At 45.3% G+C, this 27,945-nt stretch overlaps 1 protein-coding gene and 1 long non-coding RNA gene across 3 annotated transcripts in view; one reads left to right on the forward strand and one right to left on the reverse strand.

The window, feature by feature from the left end:
- The window catches only part of MARCO (macrophage receptor with collagenous structure), a 38,490-nt gene extending 17,760 nt beyond the window's left edge, over nucleotides 1-20,730 (reverse strand). Inside the window, exons 1-9 of one of the 2 annotated variants that reach the window (XM_016188886.2) lie at nucleotides 20,536-20,730; nucleotides 11,640-11,741; nucleotides 10,691-10,906; nucleotides 9,862-9,897; nucleotides 7,768-7,803; nucleotides 4,829-4,873; nucleotides 3,648-3,755; nucleotides 321-419; nucleotides 182-217 (exon numbers count right to left, since the gene is read on the reverse strand). In XM_016188886.2, the coding sequence (XP_016044372.1) occupies nucleotides 182-217; nucleotides 321-419; nucleotides 3,648-3,755; nucleotides 4,829-4,873; nucleotides 7,768-7,803; nucleotides 9,862-9,897; nucleotides 10,691-10,906; nucleotides 11,640-11,741; nucleotides 20,536-20,644 (787 nt within the window). In that variant the 5' untranslated portion in view covers nucleotides 20,645-20,730. The remainder of the gene's footprint in view (nucleotides 1-181; nucleotides 218-320; nucleotides 420-3,647; nucleotides 3,756-4,828; nucleotides 4,874-7,767; nucleotides 7,804-9,861; nucleotides 9,898-10,690; nucleotides 10,907-11,639; nucleotides 11,742-20,535) is intronic. The other variant, XM_060178007.1, reaches the window with a different exon arrangement.
- Nucleotides 20,731-20,877: 147 nt separating this feature from the next.
- Nucleotides 20,878-27,687, forward strand: LOC132534325 (uncharacterized). The gene is made up of 3 exons (XR_009546049.1): nucleotides 20,878-20,991; nucleotides 25,558-25,738; nucleotides 27,467-27,687. It is a non-coding gene; the product is annotated as an uncharacterized LOC132534325 (long non-coding RNA).
- Nucleotides 27,688-27,945: the final 258 nt, after the last annotated feature.

The following is a 27,945-nucleotide window of genomic DNA, read 5'->3' on the forward strand; positions in this document are numbered from 1 at the left end:
AACACACACACACACACACACACACACACACACACACACACACACACATACACATGAAATATCAATTAAGCATGTTGCTCTGTTCCTTTTAGGAGGAGCTCTAGGTTAATAATGTAATTAAATGAAAGGCTTTGACTGGATTTGACCAGGGATGCTCTGCCCAGTTTCTCACAGTTCCTACCTTGATCTCCTTTAATTCCCGGAACTCCAGGCACACCTGAAAAGGAAGAAGGGCTTTTATGGACTTTCCTCCTTAGCTCAACCTGCCAGGTAGAAGAGTATACCAATGGGCCAATGCACTTGACCATGAAGCCTCTTACCTGGATAACCTGGTTTTCCTGAGTCACCTTTAGTCCCCAGGGGTCCAGGGGGCCCCATGATGCCCATGGCTCCTTTTTCACCCATGTTCCCCTTGCTTCCTGAAAGAATAAAAGGTCAGGGTCAGGCATGGAGGCCTGCCCAGTGTCCAGATCCTACTCCTACCGACAAGTCCCATCCCACCTAAATTCGAAACTCCCACTCATTCAATTTTAGCTTGGTTCCCAGAAATGTGAGATGCAATTGTTGTCCTCAAGCACCCCAGAGATGTGACATAAATAAACTCAGGGAAATGGACAAGGTGACCCAGTCTGGCTAAGGGACAGCAGAAGATGTGGACACCAGATTTCTAGGGACTAAGTCAGCTTGCAGGTCTCCTTGGGAGGAGCCCAGGTTTAATGTAGGCTCATTTGAGTGTCTGCCTTGGGAGAATATATTTTTTTAAGTCTCCCCAATTGAAATTTGAAGAGTCCAGAAATCAAGTCCCCAATGCTGAGAATAGAAACCATGAGGTATTGATGGGGAGGGAAAAAATGCAGCATCTAATCTTCCTGCCTTCCTGGAACCCAAGGTCTCAAATTTTCCACTTGGCATTAGCATTCCAGGCTTATCTCAGCCTGTCTTCTCCTCGGTCCTCTGTCCTTCCCTCCTCTCCTGCTACTTGGTGCATAACATTGAAGGAGACTCTGCAGAATGCAGGGCTGGCAGTCCCTTCTTTTCCTTTTCCTTTCTTTCTTTCTTTCTTTCTTTCTTTCTTTCTTTCTTTCTTTCTCTCTTTTTTAAATTTTCATTATTTTTATTTTAAAAAAAAAGAAATTAAGAGAGGAAGGAAAGGTAGAGAAGGAGAGAAAGATAGACACAGACCTGCTGTACCACTCATGAATCAGACACTCTGCAGGTGGGGAGTGGAGTTTGAACCTGAGTCCTGTGCTTGGTGATGCACATGCACTTAACTGGGTGTACCACTGCCCTGGGGCCCCTAGTAGTCTCTTCCCAATTGCAAGTGTGCTCTGGGAGTGGGCTTCTCAGTAACAGGCCAGGCAGCTTCATCTTCACCACACTGGCTTATCTGGAATTCACTGTACCTAGAGTTCTCACTACTGGCCAAACCCCAACCCCGCACTCCCCACGCCCTGGGCTCTGGAACTGACTTGCTGGGCTGGGACTGGGTTAAATGACATCATGCCAAGCAACCACATGGTTTCTCATCCTATAGCATACATATTACTGTGCACAAGGACCTGAGCTCAAATCCCTGGCCTCCATCTGCAAGAGGGAAACCTTCATGAGTGGTGGTGAAGAGTTGTGGGTATCTCTTCTCTCTGTCTCACTTTCTATCAAGAAATTAAAATGTAAAAAGACCTCATGCTATTATTTTCATGGTATTCAGTCTGGAGAGCACACAGGAGAGTGCTAGTGAGCTAGAAAGGGAGAGAAATAGTCATGTGCGTTGGGAGAGAGGGTGGGCAGTTTGCTGTATAAGCCTTTCCGAGTCTAAACTGTGAGTAACATTAGGGACAAAGGTTGGGAATTCTTAGCAATGAAGCCATTCTTTAAGATGATCTCGGTCTTCAAGGAGTGAATATTCCTTGATGGAAGACAAAAAGATTAAGAAAAACTTGGCTGTAGCTAAGGAACAGCCTCAGGTATAAACAGCACAGAAGGCTCTGTCCTTTCATGTTCACTTGGGCAGAAAAGGTAATAGCACTTGCTAGAAGGGACTGGGATTTAGTTCTCTAAAGGCATTACTGCTGTCTGTGGCTCTAGGCTATAAGGCCACCACATTATGGTCCTTGCTTGACTGCCCAGTCTTTCTTGAGAGTGGTCTGGGCTAAGTGGTCTGGGAGTTCTATCTGTGAAGGACCAGAGTCTGGCTCCAATTGCAGAATCAAAGCTGCATCAGAGTTCAGAGCTTTCTAACCACAGCTGACAGGGAAGGGACTCCCTGGAGCTTCACCGGGTTTTACTGCTCATCTGCTGGGACAAAGAGTGGGAAAGCCAGCAGCCCTGAGGTAGGCAGACCCTACTTGGCTCACTAGTGCCACCCTCTGCCAGTGGGTTGTGAAGCAGCAGCGACTAAAAGAGATCCTGTCATCTTAGGAGAAGAGATGTGGGGCGAGTCCTGACTCCCTCCCTCTGATCAGTGTTTTCATGGATTCTGACATGGCAATGGGGGCATGTGGGATGAGAAACAGTCTGGCTAAGGCTTGGCAGACAAAGTCTGGAGGCTCGTGGCATTCTCTTGGGCTGGCCGAGCCACAGTGAAAAGCCGTTTCTCCCCACTGTGAAGAGAACTGTGATTCAGCATGTTTGGAACAATGCTCAGGGTTGCAGGCCAACTGCTCTCTTCTGGAACACGGGTCTCTTTTTCTGTGCCACCAGGGAGAATTCTTCCCCACTAGCAGATCCAAACCACTTTTGGTTACCCATCTGCCCATTTCCTTGTAGGTCAGCCCTGAGTAATGATGATGATGATGATGATGATGATGACTCATTACCAGAGATTCACTGCTTCAAGGTGACTTTTTCAGATATATGGAGGATAGATAGATATAGATAGATAGATAGATAGATAGATAGATAGATAGATAGATAGATAGGCAGGCAGACAGACAGACAGATCAGATAGGGGAGCCACAACACTGAAGTTGTCTTCAGTGCAGTGGGGACAGGGCTTAAACCTGGGTTGTGCACACGGTAAAGCAAAGCGCTATCCAAGTGAGCTATTTTGCCAGCCTGAGCCCAGAGTAGTAACTCTGTCTTTCTTCCCAAAGTCACCTGGGGAGCCAAAAATGGGCCAAGGGACAAGCAGCATGATGTGGCTAAGTCACACCAGCATCCCTGGAGCAGTGCCTCAGAGAACGTATCTTCTGGCTCTCTAGTTGAAGAATCTCCCAGGGTCTCAAAAAGACAGAGAGCCACCCTGTGTCATGAACAAGCACTCCAGGTGGCTGCTGTCCATGGTTCCAAGATTTCTCTAGAGACAGCACCTGCCACTGAGGGGTGTTGGGAACCTCAAGGTGTACCTCACTGGAATCCATCCACCCTATGGCAGTCACTCGGCCTTTCTCCCCCTGCCCCACTCAGCACCACACTGCTCCTCTAACCTCTTAGCACTGTCTGTGTCCCCACCAACTACAGGGGTGCCACAAAGACACCCATCCTCCTTCTCACATGACTCTTAACCTTCACACTCCACCCTCCTCACCTGGGCAGAGAGGGTCACAGTCATGCACCCCAGGCAGAGCTCTCTCTTAGTGACACTGAACAGACATAGTTGCACAGGGTTAGGACCAAGGGCCAGCCCTGGCACCCAACCTTGCCCTTACCTGGGGGGCCCAGGTCTCCTTTGCTGCCCTTAGCTCCAGTTTCCCCTTTCGGGCCAATAAGACCCCCGTCGCCTTTGCTGCCCTTCATCCCCTGGGGTCCTGGGGTACCTGCAAAGGAGTAACCAGACAGATAGCCTTCTGTCTTCTTGAGAGTTCCCAGGAAGCAGTGCAAGGGTGGTGTAGGGAAACTGTGAGGATATGGTTGAGCGTGGTGGAATCTCCCATTGAAAGATGGGTGCCTGAGGAACACGGTCTTCCTGTCAGCCTCTCTCTACCAGAGATTGAGCATGGGAGAGAATGGCCTTCAGGTTCAGCTTCACCTGTCAGACTCTGCCTCACAGGGACTTTGCATTCCCAATACAATAGCTTACTTCCTTGCCTTTAAACCAAATGGTCTGCTTATTCAAAAGCTACCAGAAGTTATCATACCTGACCCATCTTCTCTCTGCCCTCAGGACACCTCTCTGTCTGCTAGCCATTGATAACCCTAATTCCTCATTCCCAAAATGGCTCTCCTGTTTACACAGATGCTATCAGAGGCCCCTTTTCTCACTTCTTCGTTCTTGCCCTTCTGAATAAGACTATAACCAAAGCTCATCCTCCTGACATGCAAAGACCCCTACACCCATGCACATCAAAGCCTAGCTTCCTCATACCTTAGATTACTCACCTGATAGTTTTCCCAACCCCTTACCTCTCTCCACCCCTTTTCTGCTTTAACCATATATGGTATAAACAAGCTACCTCCTTCTGCAACCCCTTAAAAGCCTTGCCTCTCTGATCAATAAACGGATTTGTCCATCAGACATTCCCCTGGTGATCTCTTGTTGCATCTCTAGCTACGAGCACTGAGAAAGACCCAGTCGACTCGCTCCTGCTGCCTCAGAGCATATTCTCCCAGGCTTCTGCTTCTGGTGTACACCAGAGCGGCTACACCAAGGAGTTTGTGCCCGAGAGAGGCCTCCTCACAAGAAAAATGGCAAGGTGGGGCTCTGGGAAGATGGGAAAGTGGTTCCCAGAAGAAGTACGGAATGTGTCAGCTCATCTCAGGAATCTTGAGGAACTCAAGGCTCAGGGTGAAAGCACTCTGAGGATGTGGGGGTTGTGGAAGGGGCTGCAGTTAGGACGGGCTCGGTGCCTCGGCCACGGCATCATAGAGCCCACAGAGAAAGCATGGTTACCAGTGGCTCCTTGACTCCCTGGAGCACCCTTGGGTCCTTGGACACCTGAGAAGAAGGAGAGAAGAAGTTAGTCTCTGTACTCCATGTGGTCAGTCAGCCAGTATAGTGGAACCCTGTGTTGGGGCCCAGCATCGGCCAAAAAATCCACTACTCCTGGTGGCTATTTTTTCCACTTCATTGGATAGGACAGAGAGAAACTGAGAGAGGATGGAGAGAGATACAGGGAGAGAGAGAGAGAGGAAGAGAGAGAGAGGAAGAGAGAGAGAGAAACACCTGTAGACCTGCTTCACTGCTTGTGAAGTATCCCCCTTGCAGGTAAGGAGCCCGGGGCTTGAACCGGGATCCTTGAGTGGATCCTTGCGATTAGTACTATGTGTGCTTAATGTGGTACACCACCGCCTGACCCCCCTGTGTTGCATTTCTTTATCTGAGACTGGGTCTGGGAAATAAAGAGGGACTCTGGGATGCACACCCAAGGGGTAAACACTGAGGGTGTGTGTGTGTGTGTGTGTGTGTGTGTGTGTGTACTCCAGTTGGGGTCTGGCCCTGACAAGTGAGACTGCATGGTCTTGCTGAGCCCTCTGCCAGAGAAGCATGAAGTGAATGTTGACAGAGTCCTAGAAAGAGGAGGCACAGTTTCTCCTCCAGGGATGACTAAGCACCTTGGGTTTCCTGCTTGTTCTTTCAGACAGGATTGCATAGCTCTGTCTGCTCCAAGATCTCATTCTTCTTCCTCTATGGGAGAAAGGAGGAAGAAGGGAGACCCAGCATCTTGCAGATGTATCTGCCCAGCTACGAATGAGAGTTCCATATGGAGTATAAGTTCATGTTTGTGTGTGTGTGTGTGTGTGTGTAAGTACATATCAATGTGTGTGTGAGTACATATCAATGTGTGTGAGTACATATCAATGTGTGCATACATATCAATGTGTGTACATATCAATGTGTGTGTACATATCAATGTGTGTGTGCATATCAATGTGTATATGTACATATCAATGTGTGAGTACATATCAATGTGTGTGTACATATCAATGTGTGTGTGAATACACAAGTGTATATGCATCTGTGTGTGTGTGTTTCTAGGTGCCCCAGAAACTCTCCCGCCACTTCTGCCCACCCTTCTCTTCCTCCTCAGAAAACTTCCTTCCTGAAATAGAGCAAGAGATTCTCTGTGGTCCCTTCTGCTATGTTCCTCCCAAATATGAGTTCCTCGAAAAAGGCAAAGATAGCTATTTCCTTTTCATAACTGGTGGTATTTGTTTTTCTGCCTCAGTGGCCTGGAGGCTTATGGAGTTGTTGGTCTGCCTCCCTCCCTCCTCTCTCTCTCTCTCTTTTTTGCCTCCAGGGTTCTTGCTGGGGCTCGTGCCTGCACTTTGAATCCACTGCTCCTGGAGTCTATTTTTTTCCCTTTTGCTGCCCTTGTAGTTGTTATAGCTGTTGTTGTTGTTGTTGGGTAGGAAAGAGAGACACAAGGAGAGGAGGGGAAGACAGAGAGGAAGAAAGAAAGATGGACACCTGCAGACTTGCTTCACCGCTTGCGGAGTGACCCCCCTGCAAGTGGAGAGTTGGGGCTCCATCTGGGATCCTTATGCCGGCCCTTGTGCTTTGTGCCATGTGTGCTTAGCCCACTGTGTTGCCTCCCAGCCCTCTACCCCCCCCCCCCAATTTTATAAAAAAGGATTTATTTATGAATGGGAGTGGAGAGAGAACCAGAGCATCACTCTGGCACCTGTGGTCCAGGGAACAAACTTAGAGGACCTCATAGATAGCACAGTGGTTATTGCAAAGAGATTCTCATGCCTGAGGATCTAGAGCCCTAGGTTCAATCCCCTGCACCACCATAAGCCAGAGCTGAGCAGTGCCCTGGTAAATAAATAAATAAATAAACAAATTAACAAAAAATGCTGAACTTACTGGGTATAAAGGAAACACAAGTTAAAATACCAGTGTGAGACAACTCAGAGCTTTATCTCCTGCACTACCTCCCACGCTGCATTCTGCTTTCTCTCTAGTGAGGTCTTACCATCTTCGCATCTCTACAGCCCAGCAGCCTAAACCCCACCTGCTGGGATCTGGAAGTTGGAGAGCCAAGGTCAAAAGTGAGCAGACTAAAAAGTTGAGGATCTTGGCCTTGGTGGGGGTCTTGCCTCCCATTGCAGGGCTCCTGAGCTCTTTCCCCACAGTGTCTGACCAGCCAAGCTGAGGCCACGTGTAAGCCAGCTGGGCAGGTCTAGGCTATTTCCTGAAACATAGGCAATGAACATGGGATTTTGTTCATGCTAGCATTAATTACTTTATCCTTTTTTTGTTGTTGTTGTTTTGGTCTCCATTTCTTCCATTTTTATTGGGGAGAACAGAGAGAAGTTGAGAGGGGAGTGGGAGACAGAGAGGGAAAGACAGAGTGGGGGAGAGAAACATAGAGAATTGCAGACCTACTTCTCCATTTGTGAAGCATCGCACCTCTCTCATCTGTCAGGTCCTTGTGCTTAGTACTATGAGTGCTTAACTGGGTGAACCACCACCTGATCCCCTTATTTTATCCCTGTGAGCAGAGCTGGATTAAGGTGGTCTCAGGGATTGAACCTGGGACCTCTGGGGCCTCTGGCATGAGAGTCGTTTACATAAACCACTATCTTTTCTCTCCCAAGCCCTGTTGTTTCTCTCTCTCATCTGTCAGTGGCCAGCTAATCTCTCTCACCCCCACTCAACAAAGAAAATGAGATCAGAAAGTTGAGGGAATCTTTTAGGGTCAGAGTCAGGTGTGCACTCCCAGAGCACAGGGGGCGGCCAGAGACTGGAGCAGCTGCACCACCTGAGTGGCCTCTCCGTGTCGTTCCCACACCCCGGTGTGTCCAGGTCTCACAGCCAGCTCAGGGCCTTCAGAAGCAGCTTCCATGCTGCCTGCTGTGGGTGAGGCCTCAGGCTCAGCTACTTACCTGCCTCTCCCTTTAGTCCTGGGGGGCCTTGGGGTCCTAGAAGGGAAAAGGAAGGAAAAGGAAGTCAGGACACAGCCTGACCAAGGAGGGAAAGGATAATGGGGCAGCTAGACAGAGAGAGGCTGGATTCTATGAGCTCCCTTGCATTTTTTTTTTTTTTTCACAAGAGCACAGCTCTAGTTTAAGGTAGTACTGGGGATTGAACCTGGGACTATGAAAACTCAGATTGAGAGTATCTTTGCATAACCATTATGCAATCTACCCCCCCATCCTTATTTTTGTTTTGTTTTGTTTTTTCCCCACCAGGCTTTTTAATTTTTTTGCTGGGACTTTGTGCCAGCATGAGTCTACTATTTTCAAAGGAATCTTTTCTTTTATTTATTAATTTATTAAGTAGTTAATTTTGTTTTTTTCCTGCAGTTGATGGAGCTTGGTACTTGAACTACAAATCCACCCACCGCTCCTAGTAGCCTTTTATTTTATTTTATTTTTTTAGGATAGAAAGAAATTAAGAAATCAGGAGGAGATAGAGAGGGAGAGAGAAAAAAAACAGACACCTGAAGACCTGTTTCACCTCTTGTGAAGCTTCCCCCCTGCAGGTGGGGAGGGGGGAGTTGGGAGACTCGAACCCAGATCCTTGTGTTGGTCCTTTTGCACTTACCAGATGCACCACTGCCTGGACCCCAGTTAATTCAATTTTTTTAGATAGAAGGTGAGAAGTGGAGGAGAGAATGATAGAGAGAGAGAGAGAGAGAGAGAGAGAGAGACCATGGCACTGTTCCATGACTTATGCAGTTTCCCCCTGTGCAGGTGCTCACATGGGACAGGTCAGGGCAAGGCTTACCCACTGATTCTGACAGGTAGAGCATCTTCTTAGAGAGAAGAGTAATTTGGGGAGGTCTGGGGGCCACCAAGTAGTAGCTCAACTACAAAGCCAGCAGGGGTAAGCACCGCACTGAGATTGTTGAGTGCTTGCTTTGAGCTGGATGCAGGCCAAGCATCTGACATTTGTTGCTCTTCAGGCCCGTCTCATTACCCCCATGCTATGACTTTATGGGGCAAAAGGAGGCACAGCTCAGAAGTGTGAAAGGAGTAGCCCAAGGCCCCAGTTTGAGAGTGGCAGACCCCATGTTTGCCTGCAGCGCACCAGTCTTGCAAGTCTGTACTCCAGCCCCTACACAAGGCTGCCTCCACCACCCTTTAGATCAGTAGTGTGATCTGGATCTCACTTGAGAAATAATAAGACAGGGGGTCGGGTGGTGGTGCACCTGGTTGAGTCCACATGTTACAATGATCAGGTATCCAGGTTTGAGCCCCTAGTCCCCACCTGCCAGGGGGGAGGGAAGCTTCACAGGTGGTGAAGCAGGGCTGCAGGTGTCTCTCTGTCTCTTTCCCTCTCTATCTCCCCCACCTTCTCTATTTCTGTCTGTCTCTATCCAATCAATAAATATAATTTCAAAAATGATAAAAACGTGACCGGGTAGTGGCGCACCTGGTTGAGCGCACATGATACAGTGCTCAAAGACCCGGGTTCGAGCCCTTGGTACCCACCTGCAGAGGGAAAGCTTTGCAAGTGGTGAATCATGGCTGCAGATGTCTCTTTCTCTCTCCCTCTCTATCTCCCCTACCTTCTTGATTTCTGTCTCTATCCAATAAATAAAGATAATAATAAATAATAATAATAATAAGTAAATAAGAATAAGCCAGTTTTGTCCCCATAATGTAGCATACATTGATTTTCAGTTTTTTCAATTATAATATTTATTTTTATTTATTTACTTATTTATTTATTACCAGAGCACTGTTCAGTTTTGGCTTGTGATGGGGCTGGGGATTGTTCTAGGAAGCTCAGAGCCTCAGGGAAGACTGATTTCCAGGGATGGGAGGAGGGTTACAGGCTCAACGCTCAGAGGCTGGCAGTCCACACACAGTCAGGGTGGGAGAAGGTCACGGGATTTGTGGGGAGCCAGGGAAAAGAAGTCAATGGAAAGGAAGTCAGCATCGGGTGGGGAGGTGCAGAGAGGCACAGGACAAGAAGCCCCTAGTGAGACTGGAAGGCAGGCAGCATGGAAGGAAGGATGGAAAGAAGCCTACCTGGAGCACCTCGTTCTCCTTTGACTCTGAAAAGTTCTGCAAAAGAAAGGGGCAGAGTGTAGCTGAGGTGGCACCCCCAAGCTCCCAAGGGACATCACACCGCCAAGGCCACTGTGGTGAGGGACAGAGGCTTCAGGCAGATGACAGACATAGGTGTAGGACAACAGGAACCAGACACCTGCATGGTTTCTAGAAATGAGGCCTTGGAAAGAGCCTGGTATTAAGCTCTAATTTGAAGTTTACACCTGAGCTCTCCAGATCCCTGGGAGGTGCTGAGATTCCTCAGGCGGTTCTACCTCTGCACACAGCCCCACCAGACCAGCCACTGTGTCCCTGTGGTTCAGTTAGTTGTCTTCTCCCCTTCAAACTCCCCAAATTGGACTGACTGCCTTGGTGGCCGCCATTACACTCTTCCCACCCATAGGCCAATATTTGCTGGGAATCAGCCCAAGCTCTGTGTCTCCCCCTCCCTCATTCTAAACATTCCCCACTGGTTTGAAGTTTTTGTTACTCAGACTGACCTGTGATTGGCTACTCCAGTATATGGATCTCAGTGGTCACACTAAGACTTAACACTCATCCTGCTTGGACAGGGGCCTTGGTTCCTGTGTTCCTGACTCTATCACCTCTCACATCTTTGTCTACACTCTCCTTCATGCTGTTCTGATCCTACATCTTGGCCCCTAAGATCCCATACCAGGATAGGGTTCTGGAAGTGCCCCTGCCCTCTTGCCTGGGAAGAGACTCAGACCTAAAAGATTCCCTTGCCCATGGACAAATAGCTCCTCCTCCCCATCCTTCCCAGAAGAGTCCTAACCCAGGGTCAAACCTGGACTCCGAGTGAAGTTATCCACCTGCTGCTGCAGGTGCTCCTGCTGGCTGCAGACCTGGCTGAGCTGGGTCTGCAGGGTATGTAGCCTGCTGGTGCTGCCAGCCTGGTGTGGGAGCCGTGCCGACCGGAGCAAGGAGAAGGATGGAATGCCCTCGGCAGCCAGTGTTCCATTGTCGAAGAGGCTCTCCAAGAGCTGCTTCTGCAGGTTCATAACTGGATACCCACACCCATCCCATGGCATTCCTTGAGTGGCCTCATGAAAGCCCAGGGTTTGGAGCACATCCCTGACCTTCCTGTGTGATGTACATGTGGCTCTGTAGATCTTCATGTGGGGCAAGGACTCTGTGTGAAGACACGGCTGTCCCTTTATCTCACACATGTGCATCCTACACTTGGTCATTACCAGCACACAGAACAATCCTGCGTGGACGTATCCATTTCATACCTCACTCTCCGTACAGGGGAGACTCTGCTGTTTTGGCTCTCAGGTGTGAGCTGTATATGCGTATGACATGGCTTCCTGGCAGCTGAACCTGGGGCAGATGCTCTCCAGTGACTCCCATGTCTGCAGATGGAATCGCTTCACAACTCTAACAAGTAAGCTGGGAGCACTTTGACAGTAAAGCCATGCTAAAGGAAAAGGACACCCTGATTAACAAAGCCCCTTCTCTCTCAGAACTGGAAATCCTCGGTGTAAGGCACACATGGCAGACCAGTGGGCTTCAGATGCACACACAGGCTCATGCCTGAATCGTTGTGTGTGTGTTTCCTCTCCCTTCTCTGTTTCCCTGTCTTGGACCCCCATCAAGGTGGCTATTAAGAGGCTGGAAACTCTCTCAGCAGTTGGACAGTGGTGCCCCAGGCTCTCTTCCTTTCCCCCAAGTCCTGAGTCAGAGAGGCCATGTTTGATATTCCAGGAAGGACTGCAGGACCAAGGAGGCTTTACCTTGCACCGCCAGCATTCCCACACCCGCAGAGAGCAGGATCAGGTAGGTGGCCACTATGGCGATGCAGCAGTTCCTCCCAGTTCTCTTCTTGGGCTTTTTATCTGAAACACAACCAGGGCCAAGGTGGTTGCAGCAAAAGAGAGAAAACTAGAGCCCCCGGACTTGTGTCCAGCACCTCTCTGTGTGAGTATAGGTTCCCTGGTGAAGTCACTGAAGAAACTTAAGCCAGCTGCTGTCTATTGTAACAGATCCAAAGATTGGAGTGGGGGTGGCAGAGGTGGGGGAAGGATTGGAGATCAGGGATGAAAGAGGTTCTGAGGACCTACTGCATGACTGTGGAGAAATATGAGGCTCTGAGGTCCTAGGTTCAATCTCTCACACTGCCATAAGCTAAAGCTAGAGCTTTGGTTGTTGGGACATGAACGTAATTACCACATGGCTGACAGTCAACTTGACATCAAGTCAAAAACATATAATAGATGTATGTAAATCCACAAGGGATTGTGGATGTAGAGGAAGTTATGTATATGAGTGTCTGGTAGTAATGGCTCTCTTCTTTCTGCTTGCCTGCACCTTCTCCCCGGAACCAGCCTGCCACTTCCCCTGTGAACTGCATGTGGTGTGGCTGAATGTTGGTGAGCTACACTTGAGCACTGTGGCCTGTGCCATCCTGGGTATAGCCAATTCCCCTTTTGCTTATTTTACTACATGGATTTTTTTATTAGTGATTTAATAGTGACTGACAAGACTGTGGGATAAGAGGGGTACAATTCCATACAATTCCCACCACTAGAGTTCCGTGTTTCATCCGTACTGTGGATATTATGTACCCAAATAGCCCATGTTGTAATAACCTCTCATTTGTTAGCCCTCCAACAAAAGTGTCACAGAAGTTTTCATTTTTTTAAGTTATATAGTAGTAGACACCTATCACAAGGAGATGGAAATCTATGCATATGGGTAGGGCTGTGGCACACGTCTGAGGACCTAGGTTTAAGTCTCCCATCGCCACCTGCAAGGGGAAAGTTTCACAAGCACTGGAACATGGCTGTAAATGGCTCTCCTTCTTTCCCTCTTCTCCTTCTCAGTCTTTATTATTAATCTTCCCTCAAGTCTCTGAGGTTCTAACATCCCAAGACCTTCTTCTTACCCCTACCCCCTTATTTGCAGAAATTTACAAATGCATATACCTAGATGGACTTGATTTTTCTTTTCTTCTCCTTTCCTGAACTTAGACAAATAGACTTCAGGGTCAAACCACTTAAATTATACTCTGGGGGGAGTTGGGCGGTAGTGCAGTGGGTTAAGCGCAGGTGGCGAAAAGCACAAGGACTGGCTTAAGGATCCCGGTTCAAGACCCCAGCTCCCCACCTTCAGGGAGGCTGCTTCACAAGCGGTGAAGCAGGTCTGCAGGTGTCTATCTTTCTCTCCCCCTCTCGGTCTTCCCTTCCTCTCTCCATTTCTCTCTGTCCTATCCAACAACGATGACATCAATAACAACAATAATAGCTACAACAATAAAACAAGGGTAACAAAAGGGAATAAATAAATAAATAAATAAATAAATAAATATTTTATAAAAAATTATACTCTGGAAAAAACATATGACCAAGATGCCACATATAGTTATAGAAAGGAGTATATTCTAAAGCTAGTATGTAAGACTTAGTAACAGCTCACAAAACAAATAGCCTAGGGACTGAGCATAGGTCCTTCACATGAACAATATACTGAGCTGTGTCCTCAGTCCAATTTTCTAAAGTATTTTTGAGTGAGAGAGAGAAGACAGAGAGGAGAGGACAAAGAGAGGGGGAAAGTCAGACAGAGATGCCATTGTAGCACTTCACCGTTCATGGAGTTCCCTTCGTGCTCCAATCTGGTGCTCAGGCTCAAAGCCAGCACTTCAGGCATGGTAAGGTGAGTAAATAGCAAAATGATTCCAATGTTTCATGACTCAACTGGGTGTGTTATCTCCCTACACCCAAGTGGACATTTTTCTCAGTTATCTTTCTATGAATTTAAGATCATATTATTAAACTTGATTAGTACATTTCTCCTGTGCACAACAGAATCCAAATGGGTTGCCTTCTGATGGACTAACCAGAGAGAGATGAAACTATTGACAAAAGCAAAAGGAATTTATGTTGTACTTGGTCTCTGGCTATACCTCTCAAACACTGTGTTCCAAGCAAGCAGGTTTTGTCAATGAGTGGGTCACTCACGATCCGTAGTTGAAAGCTCTGTCATCTGCCTGAAATTTCAAAGTGCTGAGATGCTAACTGAAGAATGACCAATAGGGGAGTGGGCGGTGGCTCATGGGGTTAAGTGCACAGAGTGCGAAGCGCAGGGATCTGGGTTTGAGCCCCTGGCTCCCCACTTGCAGGTCATAATGCTTCACAAGTGGTGAAGCAGGTCTGAAGGTGTCTATCTTTCTATCTCCCTCTTTATTCCCCCCCTTTACTCTCAATTTCTCTCTAGTCTATTGAATAAAGCAGAGAGAAGGAGGAGAAGAAGGAGAAGGAAGAGAAGAAGGAGAAGGAGAAGAAGCAGCAGGAGGAGAAGAACGACCAATACACTTTAGCCATGACAAGAAGGCAAAGTTCGAAATTGCCCTGAAGTTGGGGAGTGGTGGTTCAATGAGTATGTATGAATGAATCTCCAGGGTCCCTGGAACTGCATGTGCTCAAGCAGTCCTCTGGTCTCTCTCATGAAATAGATAAACTTAAAAAAAAAATTTCATTGGATAGAGACAGAGAGAAATTGAGACAAGAGGGGGAGACAGAGAGGGAGAGACACAGAAAGACACCTGCAGTCCTGCTTCACCACTCGCACAGTTTCCCCTTTGCAGGTGGGGACCAGGGGCTTGAACCTGAGTCCGTGCACACTGTAATTAATGCTTAACCAGGTGGGCCACTGCCTGGTGCCTAGATAAACTTTTTTAAAACATAAAAATAAAGAAATATAGAACAGAAAAAACTTATAAAACTCAGCAATAACAACAAAAAAAGCAACCCATCTCAAACAAACAAACAAAAAAATGACCAGAAGAGTTGAACAGATTCTTTACCAGAAAAGTCATATGTGAAAAACTTGTTCATTATTCCTCACTAACAAGGAAACACAAATGAAGATAACAATGACAATGAGATATCCTCTCAGACACAAGAGAATGCTCTAACTCAAAAGGACCAAAACCAATCAGTGTTGGCACGGGTACAAAGAGAAAGTGACCCTTGTACATTCTAGATGGGAATGTAAATTGGTTTAGCCCCTATGGGGAAAGGCATGAAAGTTCCTTAAAAAAAATTAAATTAGAACAAATGACTGAAAAATTATGCTGCTACATATTTATCCGAAGAACACACAGGGACCTAAATAAATCTAGAGACACAGCATGTTCACAGTTGTAACTGAACATGGTAACAATGTCAGCTCTCCTCAACTGACCTGTAAGTATAGCACAATTCCTACAATATCCCAACACAGTTTCCTAATGGTATGAATCCTAGAATGACTGAAAAAAAAATCCTGAAAATGTAAGGAATAACTTTACTTCGAGTTAAGACTTATAATAACCCTACAGTTTTTGTTTGATAGTTTGATATTAAGAAGGAATATATATATCTCAATGGAATAGAATAAAGAATGAAACCAGATCCGCACAAATAAATTCAATTGATTTTTTGACAAATTTATGAAAATAATTAAATTCAGGAAGACAGCAGTTTCAACACATTGTCTTAGAGCAATTAGACAGGCTAGGAAAACAAACTTTGTCATACTAAAAATCAATTCAAAAAAGGTAATAACAGTAATCATGAAATGGAAAGCTATAAAGCTTTCAGAACTAAGAATAGGAGAAAATCTTTGGGACCTAGGGTTAGGAAAAGAATTCTTAGATTTGAGGGGCTGGGTAGTGGCCCACCTTGTTGAGTGTAGGTGTTACAATGTGCAAGGAACCGGGGTTCAAGCCCCTGTTCCTCACCTGCGTGCGGGGGGGGGGGGGTCTTTGCAAGTGATAAAGCAGGGCTGCAGATATCTCTCTTTCTCTCCCTCTTCCCCTCCCTTCCCAACTTTTGGCTATCTCTGTTTAATAAATAAAGATAATTTAAGAAAAAATTTTAAAAGGAGTCCTTAGTTTGACACCAAAATCACAATTCATAAAAAAAAAACATAAACTGAAACTTAATAGGATGAAATATTTTTACTTTGCAAAAATTTTTGTTTAAAAGGTGCAATGACAAAGTTCAGACTAGGAGAGAATATTGCAAACCACACACCTGGCAGATGAATTGTGTCTGGAATACATAAAGAATCTTAACAAAACAGTTAGAACCAAACAATCCCATTAAAACATTGACAGAAGACACAAAGAAACATCTCTCCGAAGAGGATACACAAACAACAAATAAACTCCTAAGAAGACAGTCAACATCACCAGCAATGAATTACAAAGATGCAAATCACAATGAGGTTATTACTTTCACATCATTATTATCACACGCCTATCAGAAGGATACAGATAAGATTGCAGCAATACTAATTGCTGGCAAGGACACAGGAAACTGGCAGTGGAGAACATTGCTGATGGGGCTCTGTGATATCTGCATAGCAAAAATGGACTATTTCTTGTAAAACTAAAAGTGCATTTATAGTCCAGCAACTGGATTTGCGGACATTTACCCCAGAGCAATTTAAAAAATAGGATTACAACTTGTTTGAAAAATATGCTTATTTTAGTGAAAGAGGGATACAGAGATGATAGATAGATGATAGATAGATAGATAGATAGATAGATAGATAGATAGATAGATAGATGCAAGAACACTGCTCAGGTCTGACTTATGGTGGTGCTGGGGATTGAACCTGGGACCTCAGAGCTTCAGGCATGAAAATATTTTACATAATCATGCTGTCTCCCCAACACTGACTTACAACTTCTTTATACATAGCAGTTTTATTTGTAATACAAAAACTGATAGCAACCCAGATATCTTTCACTGGACTAAACAAACTGTAGTACATTCACATCATAAAATAATACTGATCAATAAAAAGAACTGACTCTTGATACATATAACAACTTGGATGGACCTGAAGAGAATACTACTGTGTGTGTGTGTGTATGTGTGTGTGTGTGTGTGTGTGTGTGTGTGTGTGTATGTGTGTGTGCGCGTGTGCCAATATTTGAATATTTTTTCTGTAATTACATAACATAATATTCTTTAATCATAAAATAATAGGTAGTGGGTGAGATAGCACAATGGTTATATGGACAGACTCTCATGCCTAAGGCTCCAAGGTTCCAGGTTCAATCCCTCACACCACCATAAACCAGAGCTGAGCAGTGCTTTGAAAGGGGGGGGGAGAGGGAGAGATAAAATAACAGAATGGGTCACATAGGCTCCCAAGCTGAATATGGGCCCCAGATCACATCAGATCGATGGGGTTTAAAGTCAACAATATATATGCCCCCTTCCCTGATACAGCTTTCTGTTCCTTTTCCAGCCATGACATCATCTCCCCAGACAATAACTTGGATCCACCTGCATATCAAATTTCAGGCTTAGGAGAGGGGAAAAAAACAAAACTAGTATAGCCACAGGCCCTATGGAATATAACTGAAATATGCCTACTAGTTATCTACAAAATGGAGGCTCCCCTCCCAACTCTTCATCTGCACTACTCCAGCCTTTAGATTTATGATTGTTCATCAATTTGTTTGGCTTTGTATATTAACTTTCGTTTCAACCTCCAGGTTCCATATGCTAGCATGATGCCAGACTTCCCTGTACAGATGACCCCACCAATATGTCCTGGAGCTCTGCTTCCCCAGAGCCCCACCCTACTAGGGAAACAGAGAGGCAGGCTGGGAGTATGGATCGACCTGTCAATGCCCATGTTCAGCAGGGAAGCAATTACAGAAGCCAGACCTTCCACCTTCTGCATCCCACAATGACCTTGGGTCCATACTCTCAGAGGGATAAAGAATAGGAAAGCTGTCAGGGGAGGGGATGGGATATGGAAACCTGGTGGTAGGAATTGTGTGGAGTTGTACTCCTTTTATCCTATGGTTTTATCAATGTTTCCTTTTTATAAATAAATATATATGTATATTTATTTTAAAAAATAATAGTAGAATGGACAACCGATTAGTGGCTGTCCAAGGACAGCAGTTGCTGGTGGGGAGAGAGGGTTGCACATGACTATCAAGAAAGTGTATGAAAGAGGATTTAATGGATTGAACAGTTTCGCATCTTGATTTTAGGAGTGGTCACACAAATATACACAGATGATAAAATTGGTAAGAATCATATTCACGGGACCGGGTGGTGGTGCACCTGGTTGAGCACACATGTGACAATGTGCAAGGACCCAGGTTTGAGCCCCCGTCCCCACCTGCATGAGGAAAGCTTTGCAAGTGGTGAAGCAATGTTGCAGGTGTTTCTCTCTGTCTCTCCCTCTCTATCACCCTCTTCCCTCTAGATTTCTCACTGTTTCTATTCAATATATAAAATAAAGATAATAAATTTTTTAAGAATTTATTTAAAAAAGAATCATATTCACACAAAAATAAGTACACATAAAATTAATGAAATTAATAAGCCCCACGAGTTCCATTAGTATCAGTTTCCTGGCTGAGATGTCATGCTACACCTATATGAGGTTTTGTCCCTGAGAGAAACTGTACTACAACTTCCCTGGATAGGTTTTGCAATTTCTTGTCAATTTATAATTATTTCATAACAAAAAGTTTTTTTTTAGGCACTAGGGTAAAGTTGTACATTTGAAAAAAAACTGCTTAGAAATAGTAACATGACAAAGAACAAAAGTTATGAAATAATAGTCAGGTCAATCAAGCTGAGTTAGAATAAACTCCAGGGTTAAATTCTATTAGGAGACTATTCTAAGTTATAATCGGAACAACAGGAAGGGATAGCTTAGAGCTGATATTTAGTGTTACTTAAAGCAAACAACAATAAAAGTCATAGATTTAAAAAAAAAAAATCCTAAGGTGCTACTTGCAGTCTTCTCTGTAAAGAAGTCTGCTCAGCAGATTCAATGTTCATGAGAAGTTTGGGGAGATGATTCAGCAATAGCAAACATGCCTAGTATGCATGAAGCCCTGGGTTCCATCCCCAGTGTCAAATAAAATGACATAGTGGTGTCCTGATCTCTCAGGAAAAACAAAACAAACAAACAAAAAAACCAATTGCGTGAAACACCATAAAACAAAAAATGGGAAAGCCTAAGATTCTTAAGAGCATGAGATGAGAGGTCTAGTGAAATTATATCCTCAGATGTGCAAGAACTTGCCCAGGGAAACCAGAAATGTTGGGAAAGAGACAGGAAGACTCAAACCAGAGAAAAACAAAACAAAACAAACAAAAAACCTGTTTATTGTTTCCAAGAAGGTAAAAAGATACACACCTCAGAAAGATAGTTTTCAGAGGCAAGTCTCTTGTTGAAGCTGTGCTACAACGTAGTAGGAGGTCAGGTGGGGGAAAGTATGTTACAGGATTTTTTTTTTTTTTTTTTTTTACCAGAGCACTGCTCAACTCTCCTTTAAGGAGATGCTGGGGAAACTGGGGAATGAACCTGGGATTTTGGAGCCTTGGGCATGAGGTTGTCTTTGCATAACCATTATGCTATCTAGCTCCCACCCTCACAAAACTTTTCTTAAGGAAAGACCTAAAGTTTTATTGGACCTTCAGGGCAAAGAACCACTGGCATATGGAGCCTCTTCAGAAAACCAAAGTAATCAACAAACACAGGAGAGGTTGTGGGGACAAAGGAATCTTCCTACACTGCTGGTGGGAATGTAAGTAGGTCCATCCCCTGTGGATGGCAGTCTGGAGAACTCTCAGAAGGTTAGAAGTGGACCTATCCTATGACCCTGCATTTCCTTTCCTAAGAATATATCCTCAGGAACCAAACACACCCATCCAAAAAGATTTGTGTAAACCTATGTTCATAGCAGCACAATTTGTAATAGTCAAAACCTAGAAGCTATCCAGGTGTCTAACAAAGGATGAGTGGCTGAGTAAGTTAGAGGTCTATATACACAGTGGAATACTATTCAACTGTTCAGAATGATTAGTCGCCTTCTTCACCTCATCTTGGATGGAACTTGAGGAATCATGTTAAGTGAGATAAACCAGAAAGAAAAAGGTGAATATGGGATGATCTCCTTCATGGACAGAAGTTGAGACATAAGGACAGAGGGGAAATACAAAGCAGAACTTGGACTGGGGTTTGGTGTATTGCACCAAAGTAAAGGACCTGGGGTGGGAGGGAGGGCTAGGTCCTTGTGCATGGTGGGGATGGAGGACCTAGGCTGAGGGTGAAACTGTTTTGCAGAAAACTGAGAAACTTTATACATGTACCCACAACTATATATACTGCAAACCAGTAATCCTCACAAAAAGAACTGATGAAATTTCCAAAACCTGAGTCCACTGAAAAGCATGTTAAACATGAACTGTGACTGTAACCTCACCAACAAGAATAGGAGGGAATACGTCGGCTACTATGGGCATCAAGTAAAAACCATTCTTAAGGACTCCATTTTAGTCCTTAAGTGTCAGACCTTAGATGAGTGGGCTCTCATTTGGCGTTGCCACTTCATCACAGAACACACATACCAGAGTAAGTCACTAACAAAAAGGAGGAGCATGAACAAGCAATCTAAGAGGGAAAACTGAAATGCCATTTAGAGGAATGGTAGACAGAATAAAATAACTACCTGCTAAAGAGACAGCACCAGTTATTAGTACTCCAGAAGAGAATTAGAGTGTCTGTGATGCAAACCTGGAATTTCTCTTGACTGTCTAGTCTTAAGTTGCCAACAGAAAAGCTACATCTCTGGGCCGTGACTGGAGAGAGGTACTTTACCGTGGACTTCAAAGGTCTCCATGGTAGAGAACATGGTTGGTTCCAGAGCCGTGGCTTCTCTAGATCTCACCAAAAATTCCTCTTCCTTGAGAATTTCCTTATTTTCCATCACTCCACTTTATAGGTGGCCAAAGTCCCAGAGCCAGCAGAAAAGTGGTCCGCAAGAGGAACCACTTGGGGAGGGCTTGTTCCCATTTAACCACCACGGCTGGCTCTGATGGACAGGCAGCACTTCCCTTTGGCTCTGACTTCTGGGTTTGCAAGATGTTTCCTGACATGATCTAGGATTGGGTGTTTCTCAAAGTGGGGGGTGGCTGTTCATACACTTAGTGGAGTAAGGAGGTGAAAGGCAACTATCCAACAGTTTTGCACATGTATGTAATATAGATAAAGGAAACACATGAAGTTGAAGATGAAGAAGAATTAGCCAAGCTATCTCAAAGACTCTGAACTGTGGTGGGTGTGGGTGGTGTGCAACTATGCCTTTATAATATAACTTTGAAAAACATAGTTATGGGGCTTGGGCAGTAGCATAGCAGGTTAAGCACACACGTAGAAAAGCGCAAGGACTGGTGGAAGGATCCCATTTTGAGCCCCTGGCTCCCCACCTGCAGGGAAGTTACTTCACAGGAAGTGAAATAGGTCTGCTGGTATCTATGTTTCTCTCCCCCTTTCTGTCTTCCCCTCCTCTCTAGATTTCTCTCTGTCCTATCCAACAGCAATGACAACAATCATAATAACAATTTAAAAAAAAAAAGGCTAACAAAACTGAAAACATGACCTCCAGGAGCAGTGGATTCGTAGCGCAGCTACCGAACCCCAGCAATAATCCTGGAGGCAATAAAAAATAATTACATCACTAATAAAATTCAGTTAGATTAAGGGGCCCAGTTGGGGGTGCACCTGGTTGAAGGCATGTTACATGCATAAGAACACAGGTTCGAGTTCCTGGTCCCCACTTGCTGGCGGTAAAGCTCTGTGAGTGGTGAAGTGGTGTTGCAGGTGTTTCTCTGTCTCTCTTCCTCTCTTGTCTGTCTCCCCCTCCACTCTCGATTTCTGACTGCCTCTATTCAACGAATAAAGATTATTAAAAAATTAGTTATATTAGATTTTAAAAAAGGATATTCACACGTGGCACTTTTGCTTAGTATAGCTATTGGGGGGAGGGGAAGGTAGTAGACAAGGTGGTTTGGAGGCAAGTTTCAGGTGTGAAAGCAGCCTTTGCTCCATGGTCCCTGGGAGTGCTTGGCTGGATGGAGATGGGGAGGGTGTCTCTCCAGGTGCTGACTGCTTTCCCCATTGTCATCAGCCCAGACCTAATATGCTGTACCAGGACCTCCCCAGCCCAGAGATCAGAGAGATCTCCCTCCTCTGATCTGCTTGGACCCTTACAGTTTCTCTTCATTTCACAGAGTTTGGGGCGTGTAGCAGCAGCAATGTATTACCCAGACAATACTTTTTTTTTTTTATTTAACAAAGGAGACATTAACAAAACCATAGAATAAGAGGGGTACAATTCTGCACAATTCCCATAACCCGATCTCCATATCCCATCCTCTCCCCTGATAGCTTATCTATTCTTTATCTCTCTGGGAGTATGGACCCAGGGTCATTGTGGGATGCAGAAGGTGGAAGGTCTGGCTTCTGTAACTGCTTCCCCACTGAGCATGGGCATTGGCAGATCGAGCCATACTCCTAGTATGTCTCTCTCTTTCCCTAGTGGGGCAGAGCTCTGGGGAAGAGAGGCTCCAGGATACATTGATGGGGTTGTCTGCCTTGGGAATTCCATTTGGCATCATGGTAGCATCTGGAAACTGGTAGCTGGAAAAGAGTTACGATGTAAAGCAGAAAAAAATATTGACTAATCATTAACCTACCTAATCAGTGCAATGAGTACCACCTCAGCATGCTTCACTTTAGACTGTGTTCAGAGATGTCAGGCATGGAATGTCAACCCCTCAGCCTTTCCTTTCTCATAGGACTCCTTAATTCCATTTCAGGTGGTTCACTTCCTAATAAAGCCCAAAAACCTAGATATAGACCAGGTCCCATGAGATAGGGCATATGCACACATGTATCCATAAATTAGGGCAAAAGTGCACAATATTCTGCAGTGAGTCAATAAATGCAGCAAGTAGAAAGACCTAAAAAGACACCTTAAAATACCTAATGAAATAGTTTCTACTTAGACCTAGATACGCTCCTCACCTACTTCCTATTACAATTCCCATAAGCACTCCAACGCTAATCTTGTCAAAGTAAGGACTACAAAAGTTGAATAAGGGCAAGAGACTGGCATATTTAATGATGGCTCTTTAGTCACAACCAGGCCACCCCATCATCTGGGGCCCTAGTTGGGGAGTCCTAGGATTTTCACATAGCCATGAGAGGCCTAGACCTCAAATAGATCCCTCTCTCCACTGTTGAAACATCAGAAACAACATAATGGACCCTTTGAGGGCCCCCATAGGACCTTGCCTTCAGTGTGGATCAACAATGGTAGAGAATGTTCCATCCTCTGAAGGGAGGTTGGATAACATACTCTACCTACCACCTAAGGAAGATGGGTCCTGAAATTTGTGCAACCTGGAATGTTTCTACTCGTGACCACATAAATGTGAACTAAAACTTACAGGGATACAGAGGTCACATAGGCTCCTATGTTAAATATGGACCCCAGATCAAATTGATGGGCTCTACAATATTTATATACTTTTCCCATATTTGGGAGCTACTCTCTTCCTTTATCAAACTTTCGATGTCAGGCTCAGGCAAAAGCTAGTAAGTCATGGGCTGTTGTTTTCACTGGGCTGGCTTCACGGGTGGGTAACAGACGACCAAGGACTCATGGTTGAGCTGTAGGCAGTATCTCTTTATTCACACAGGACACAGCACAATCTATACCAACCTAAGCTAAACTAACAACTACAAACAATCTTGTCCTTATAAATATACTAGCCCAGTAGGGTGGGAACAGGATGCGATGCAGAGAGGGTGGAGAGAAAAGTGACTGGTGAAAATTAGGGTATGACAAGGAGAGGGGGCGGAGCAGGCGAGAATTCTATCACTGAACCACCAATGCCCTGGAGGGAGCGTGGTGCTTGTTAACAGCGGTTATGTAAATAGAATGCAGTGGTTATGTAAGTAGAATAGTATTAAGCAGGGGGGATTAAACCAATGAAACAGAAGGGGTTTTTAGAAGCATACCAACAAGTCCCCCTTTCTTTTTAACTAATGGCCATAGTATCAGGAATGTGGGGTGAACAGAAACCTATATCGTACAGGCATTTTCAAAAGAACTGGCATAAGACATGGAAAACAAAATAGGCGAACTGCAATAACCAGTGTGATGCCAAGGGGAATGTTTCTTGCCTCAAAGGGCAAGGCCTAGCAGGTGAAAGGGCATTTCTTGCCTCTGGGAGTGCTTCATGCCTCTGGGGGCATCTCTTGCCTCAAAGGGCGTTTCCTGCCTCTGTGGGCATAACCTAATAAGGAGGAAGAGTTTTCTGATTCTGGGGACAGAGCCTGCAGGCAAGGGGACATGGTCTATAAAGTCCCAAGGCAATTGGCTGAAGATAGTCTTTGAGAAACACAGCAGCGAGTACCAGTAAGTCCGATGGAGGTGTCAGTCCAAAGTAGCTGACCACAGGAGAAAATGCCAAGGGATGAAACGCTGCATGTCTGTCTCGATGGGGAATGTCGGCCACCAGAATTCTGCTTTTCTGTAGAGAGTGAGCTTTGGAGTCTGTGAATCTGTTTCTTCAGGTCATGCCAGGTCACATCATTGGTTTCTGGGGGTGTGTTGTAGTCATTCCATCTTGTGGGCGATGTCAGAGAACAGGGTTCCAAATGGATTTCCGGGAATTCCATTTGAGTAGATGTTTTTTCATGTGAAGACTTGACAGCTGAAATTCACTTACTTGTCAAACAAAACTTGTAGCAGAATAGAAGTTTACTATAATTGATAACTACATTATAATTGGAAGTCCTTTCTAGTATGATTTTAAGGTTGTTTAAACAGTTTAAACTCAATAAAATGTGGAAAGGTAAACAGAAGAACCACGGTTAAAAGCCTCAAGCATGAGAATAATTAACATAATCATTGCACTATCTGCCCCACCCCTAACTTATACCGTTTCAGGATTAAACGTTTCAGATTTATGCCAAGACATAAAAAAAGAAATCAAAGGAGGAAAAAAACAATTTTTTGGATTATTTCTGGATGTCTCTAGAAATCATGGCTGCGTCCAGCATTTTTTTTAAGTCAGTGTCAAACAAAAATTCATTCATTCAAATCACTCTCTTATGAAACAGACCTCACCATGTAGCACCAAGAGTCCCCAGAGGGCGTCGTAGTCCAAAAAGCTCTTCAAAATTCCATTTAGGGTGCTTCTGACTGTTCCTGCTGTATTGCTTCAGGCATCTACTTTTAAAAGCGTCTTCCCATCAAAGAAAGAATCCAATCAGGAGAGTAGAACTAACCACGTGTCTCCATTCTTGGGGACTGCCAGGGTACTCGAGAATGCCCCTCAAATTAAAGTAGTCCTTCTCCATGGGAAACATTCGAGAAGAAGTCCAGAAAGTCCCAGGGGAAATCCCCATGCATATCCCAAGGTCTACGATCACGGTCATAAAGAACAAAACTGTGGCCGGGAGCAAAATGTAGTCCTTTTCCTCAGGAAACATGGGAGAGGGAATCCAGAAAGTCCAAGGAGAAATCTCAGTGCATCTCCCAAGTTCTATGATTAGGGTCACAAGAAACCAAAGTTCCCGGTCAGGGAAACAAAGTGTGGCCCAGAGCAAAATGTTCCAGAGACAGAGTAACTGTCTCATGATGAAACAGTAGAGGCTTTGGCAAACCTCTTCATAAGCAGAAGAGAAGACCATAGTGCATAGGTAGGCAAAGTCTTCACTTATCTGGGAGTTGCGCAGGTCCGGCCCCACGTTGGGTGCCAGGATATGTCTCCTAGCCCTGTCTGTAAAACAATGGTTGTGCAAATTAAAGTTCTTATATCTTTCCAGGTGTCTGGGGTGGTACCTGACCCATGGAGAACACTGAAGCCATGTTGCTATGACAGTAGATGGACACACTATGAAACCTGGGTGTCAGGATATGAAGCCGATGACCATGGCCCTGAAGGAGTTTGAGGTCTGGTGTGGGAGTGTATGTGGCTGTGGATGCAGCCAAGTTCCAGCCACCACTGTAAGTACACTGTAAGTACTGTAATGTAAGTGGAGCCAGTGAAAGATCACATGGGACAAGAGTGGGGCTGCATAGGCAAGTTTTAGTGTTAGCGCTGGTTTGCAGGGATGACCGGGAGACTGTGCAGAGAGCAAGGTGGGGAGGCAAAGGCCTTTCAAGCAGTGGAGATCGAAATGCAGCCTAACAGAGGTAGGATGGCTGGGATGGCAGCAGGAAGCCATAAGCCTCTGAGCCCATTTGGCTTTGCTTTTAGATAGAGAGGCTAAGTGTTGGCACACTTGGCTGAGTATACATGTTACCATGCTTAAGGACCCAGTTCAAGCCCCTGGTCCCCATCTGCAGGGGGGAATGCTTCACAAGTACTGTGGCAGGTCTGCAGCTCTCTCTCTCTCTCTGTTCCCCTCTATCTACTCCTTACTTCTTGATTTCTCTGTCTCTATCTAATAAATAGTAAATAAATAATTTTAAAAAGAGAGAAGCAAAGAGAGAGACTAAAAGAGACCATAGCACTGAAGCTTCTTTCAGAGTGGTGGGGGCTGGGTTTCAACCTGGCTTGTGCACATGGTAAAGCAACGGACAATCCAATTGGGCTGTTTAGCCAGCCCACCTCTTGGGTCATTTGGAACCTGAGCTGAGGGGACAAAGGGAGAGGCAATGAGGTGACCATGGCTGAGCCACTCTCTGAACTCTGCTATGGCAGAAAGCAAAAGGGGACAGGAACTGGGGAAAGTGAGTCTTAACAGTACCCCACAAGGCACAGGTTCCCAGTGGGGCCCATCATCTCAACATTCAGGAAGTCAGTACTTTGGAGAAGGCCAGGAGCTGAAGCCAGGACAGAAAAGTGAAAAGGTGAGAATGGGAAGGCAATGGAGACAGCTGTCAGCTTGAAGTCAGAGTCGTTAGGGGTGGATAACAGAAGATAGTGGAAGCGGTAAGGGGCTCCCCCTGAGGAAAGGGAAGTCCCCCAACAAAGTTTCTTGCTTGTTGAGGATCCTGCCTGGGCAGCTCAGCTCTGACCAAGACTGGTCTTCATTTATAGGGATGGGCAGGGGGCTCACTGGAAAATGCTGTGAGCTGATTACCAAGTACTACCATGCTTGAAGCAAGCCTGTGATATCTCTGGCTATGAGGTCAAATAGGCTTGGGACCCAAACTCACTCTATTTCTCTCTCTCCCTCTCCCTCTCCCTCTCCCTCTCCCTCTCCCTCTCTCTCTCCCTCTCCCTCTCCCTCTCCCTCTCCCTCTCCCTCTCCCTCTCCCTCTCCCTCTCCCTCTCCCTCTCCCTCTCCCTCTCCCTCTCCCTCTCCCTCTCCTTCTCTCATCTCCAGGGATATTGCAGAGGCTTGGTGCCTACACTATGAATCTACTGCTACTGGAATATATTTTTTCCCTTTTGTTGCCCTTGTTGTTTACGTTGTTGTTGTTATTTCTGTCATTGTTGTTGGATACAACAGAGAGAAGTCAACCTAACCTGCTGCACTACCACCCCCACCCCCCTCTCTCTCTTTTACCAGAGCACTGCTCAACTCTGGCTTATGCTGGTGGTGCTGCAGACTGATCCTGGGACTTTGGAGGCCCAGACATGAGAGTATCTTTGCATAATAATTATGCTATCTCCCCTGCATTCCCCTCTCCCACTTTTATGCCACTGGGGTTATCTCTAGGGCTCAGTGCCTGCATGACTCTACCATTCTTAGCAGACTTTTTTTTTCTTTTTCTCTCTGATAGAAATAGGGAAGAGTGAGAAGGAAAAGAGACACCTGCCACACTGTTCCACCACTCATGAAGCTTACTCCACTAGAAGTGGAGACCATCCCAGTCTTCCCACATGATAACCTGTGAACCCTACATCACCTGGCCCCCAAGCTCTATTCTTTTTACCAACTTGTCATATGGCCTTGGTGACTTGTTCAACTTCTTTGAACCACTCAGCAAAAGGCAATAACCTGGAAAAGCATTTCCTGCTATCTTGGATTTGCTTAGATGACCCTCACTGAGCTAGACATTCACACATATTGTTCAATACTCACAGCAGATTGTTCTGTGTGTCAAATTGTGTGATCAGAAAGTGAAGACACCAGAATTTGAAGCTGAAATGACTTCTAGTCAAATTGGAGTAAGCCCAGTTTAATCTAACTTAGTACTCTAATATAAATGTTCACATAAGAGGAACTCTTTAAGGAGTCAGGCGGTAACGCAGCAGTTAA

Source organism: Erinaceus europaeus, chromosome 18 (assembly GCF_950295315.1).
Source record: "Erinaceus europaeus chromosome 18, mEriEur2.1, whole genome shotgun sequence".
NCBI lineage: Eukaryota > Metazoa > Chordata > Mammalia > Eulipotyphla > Erinaceidae > Erinaceus > Erinaceus europaeus.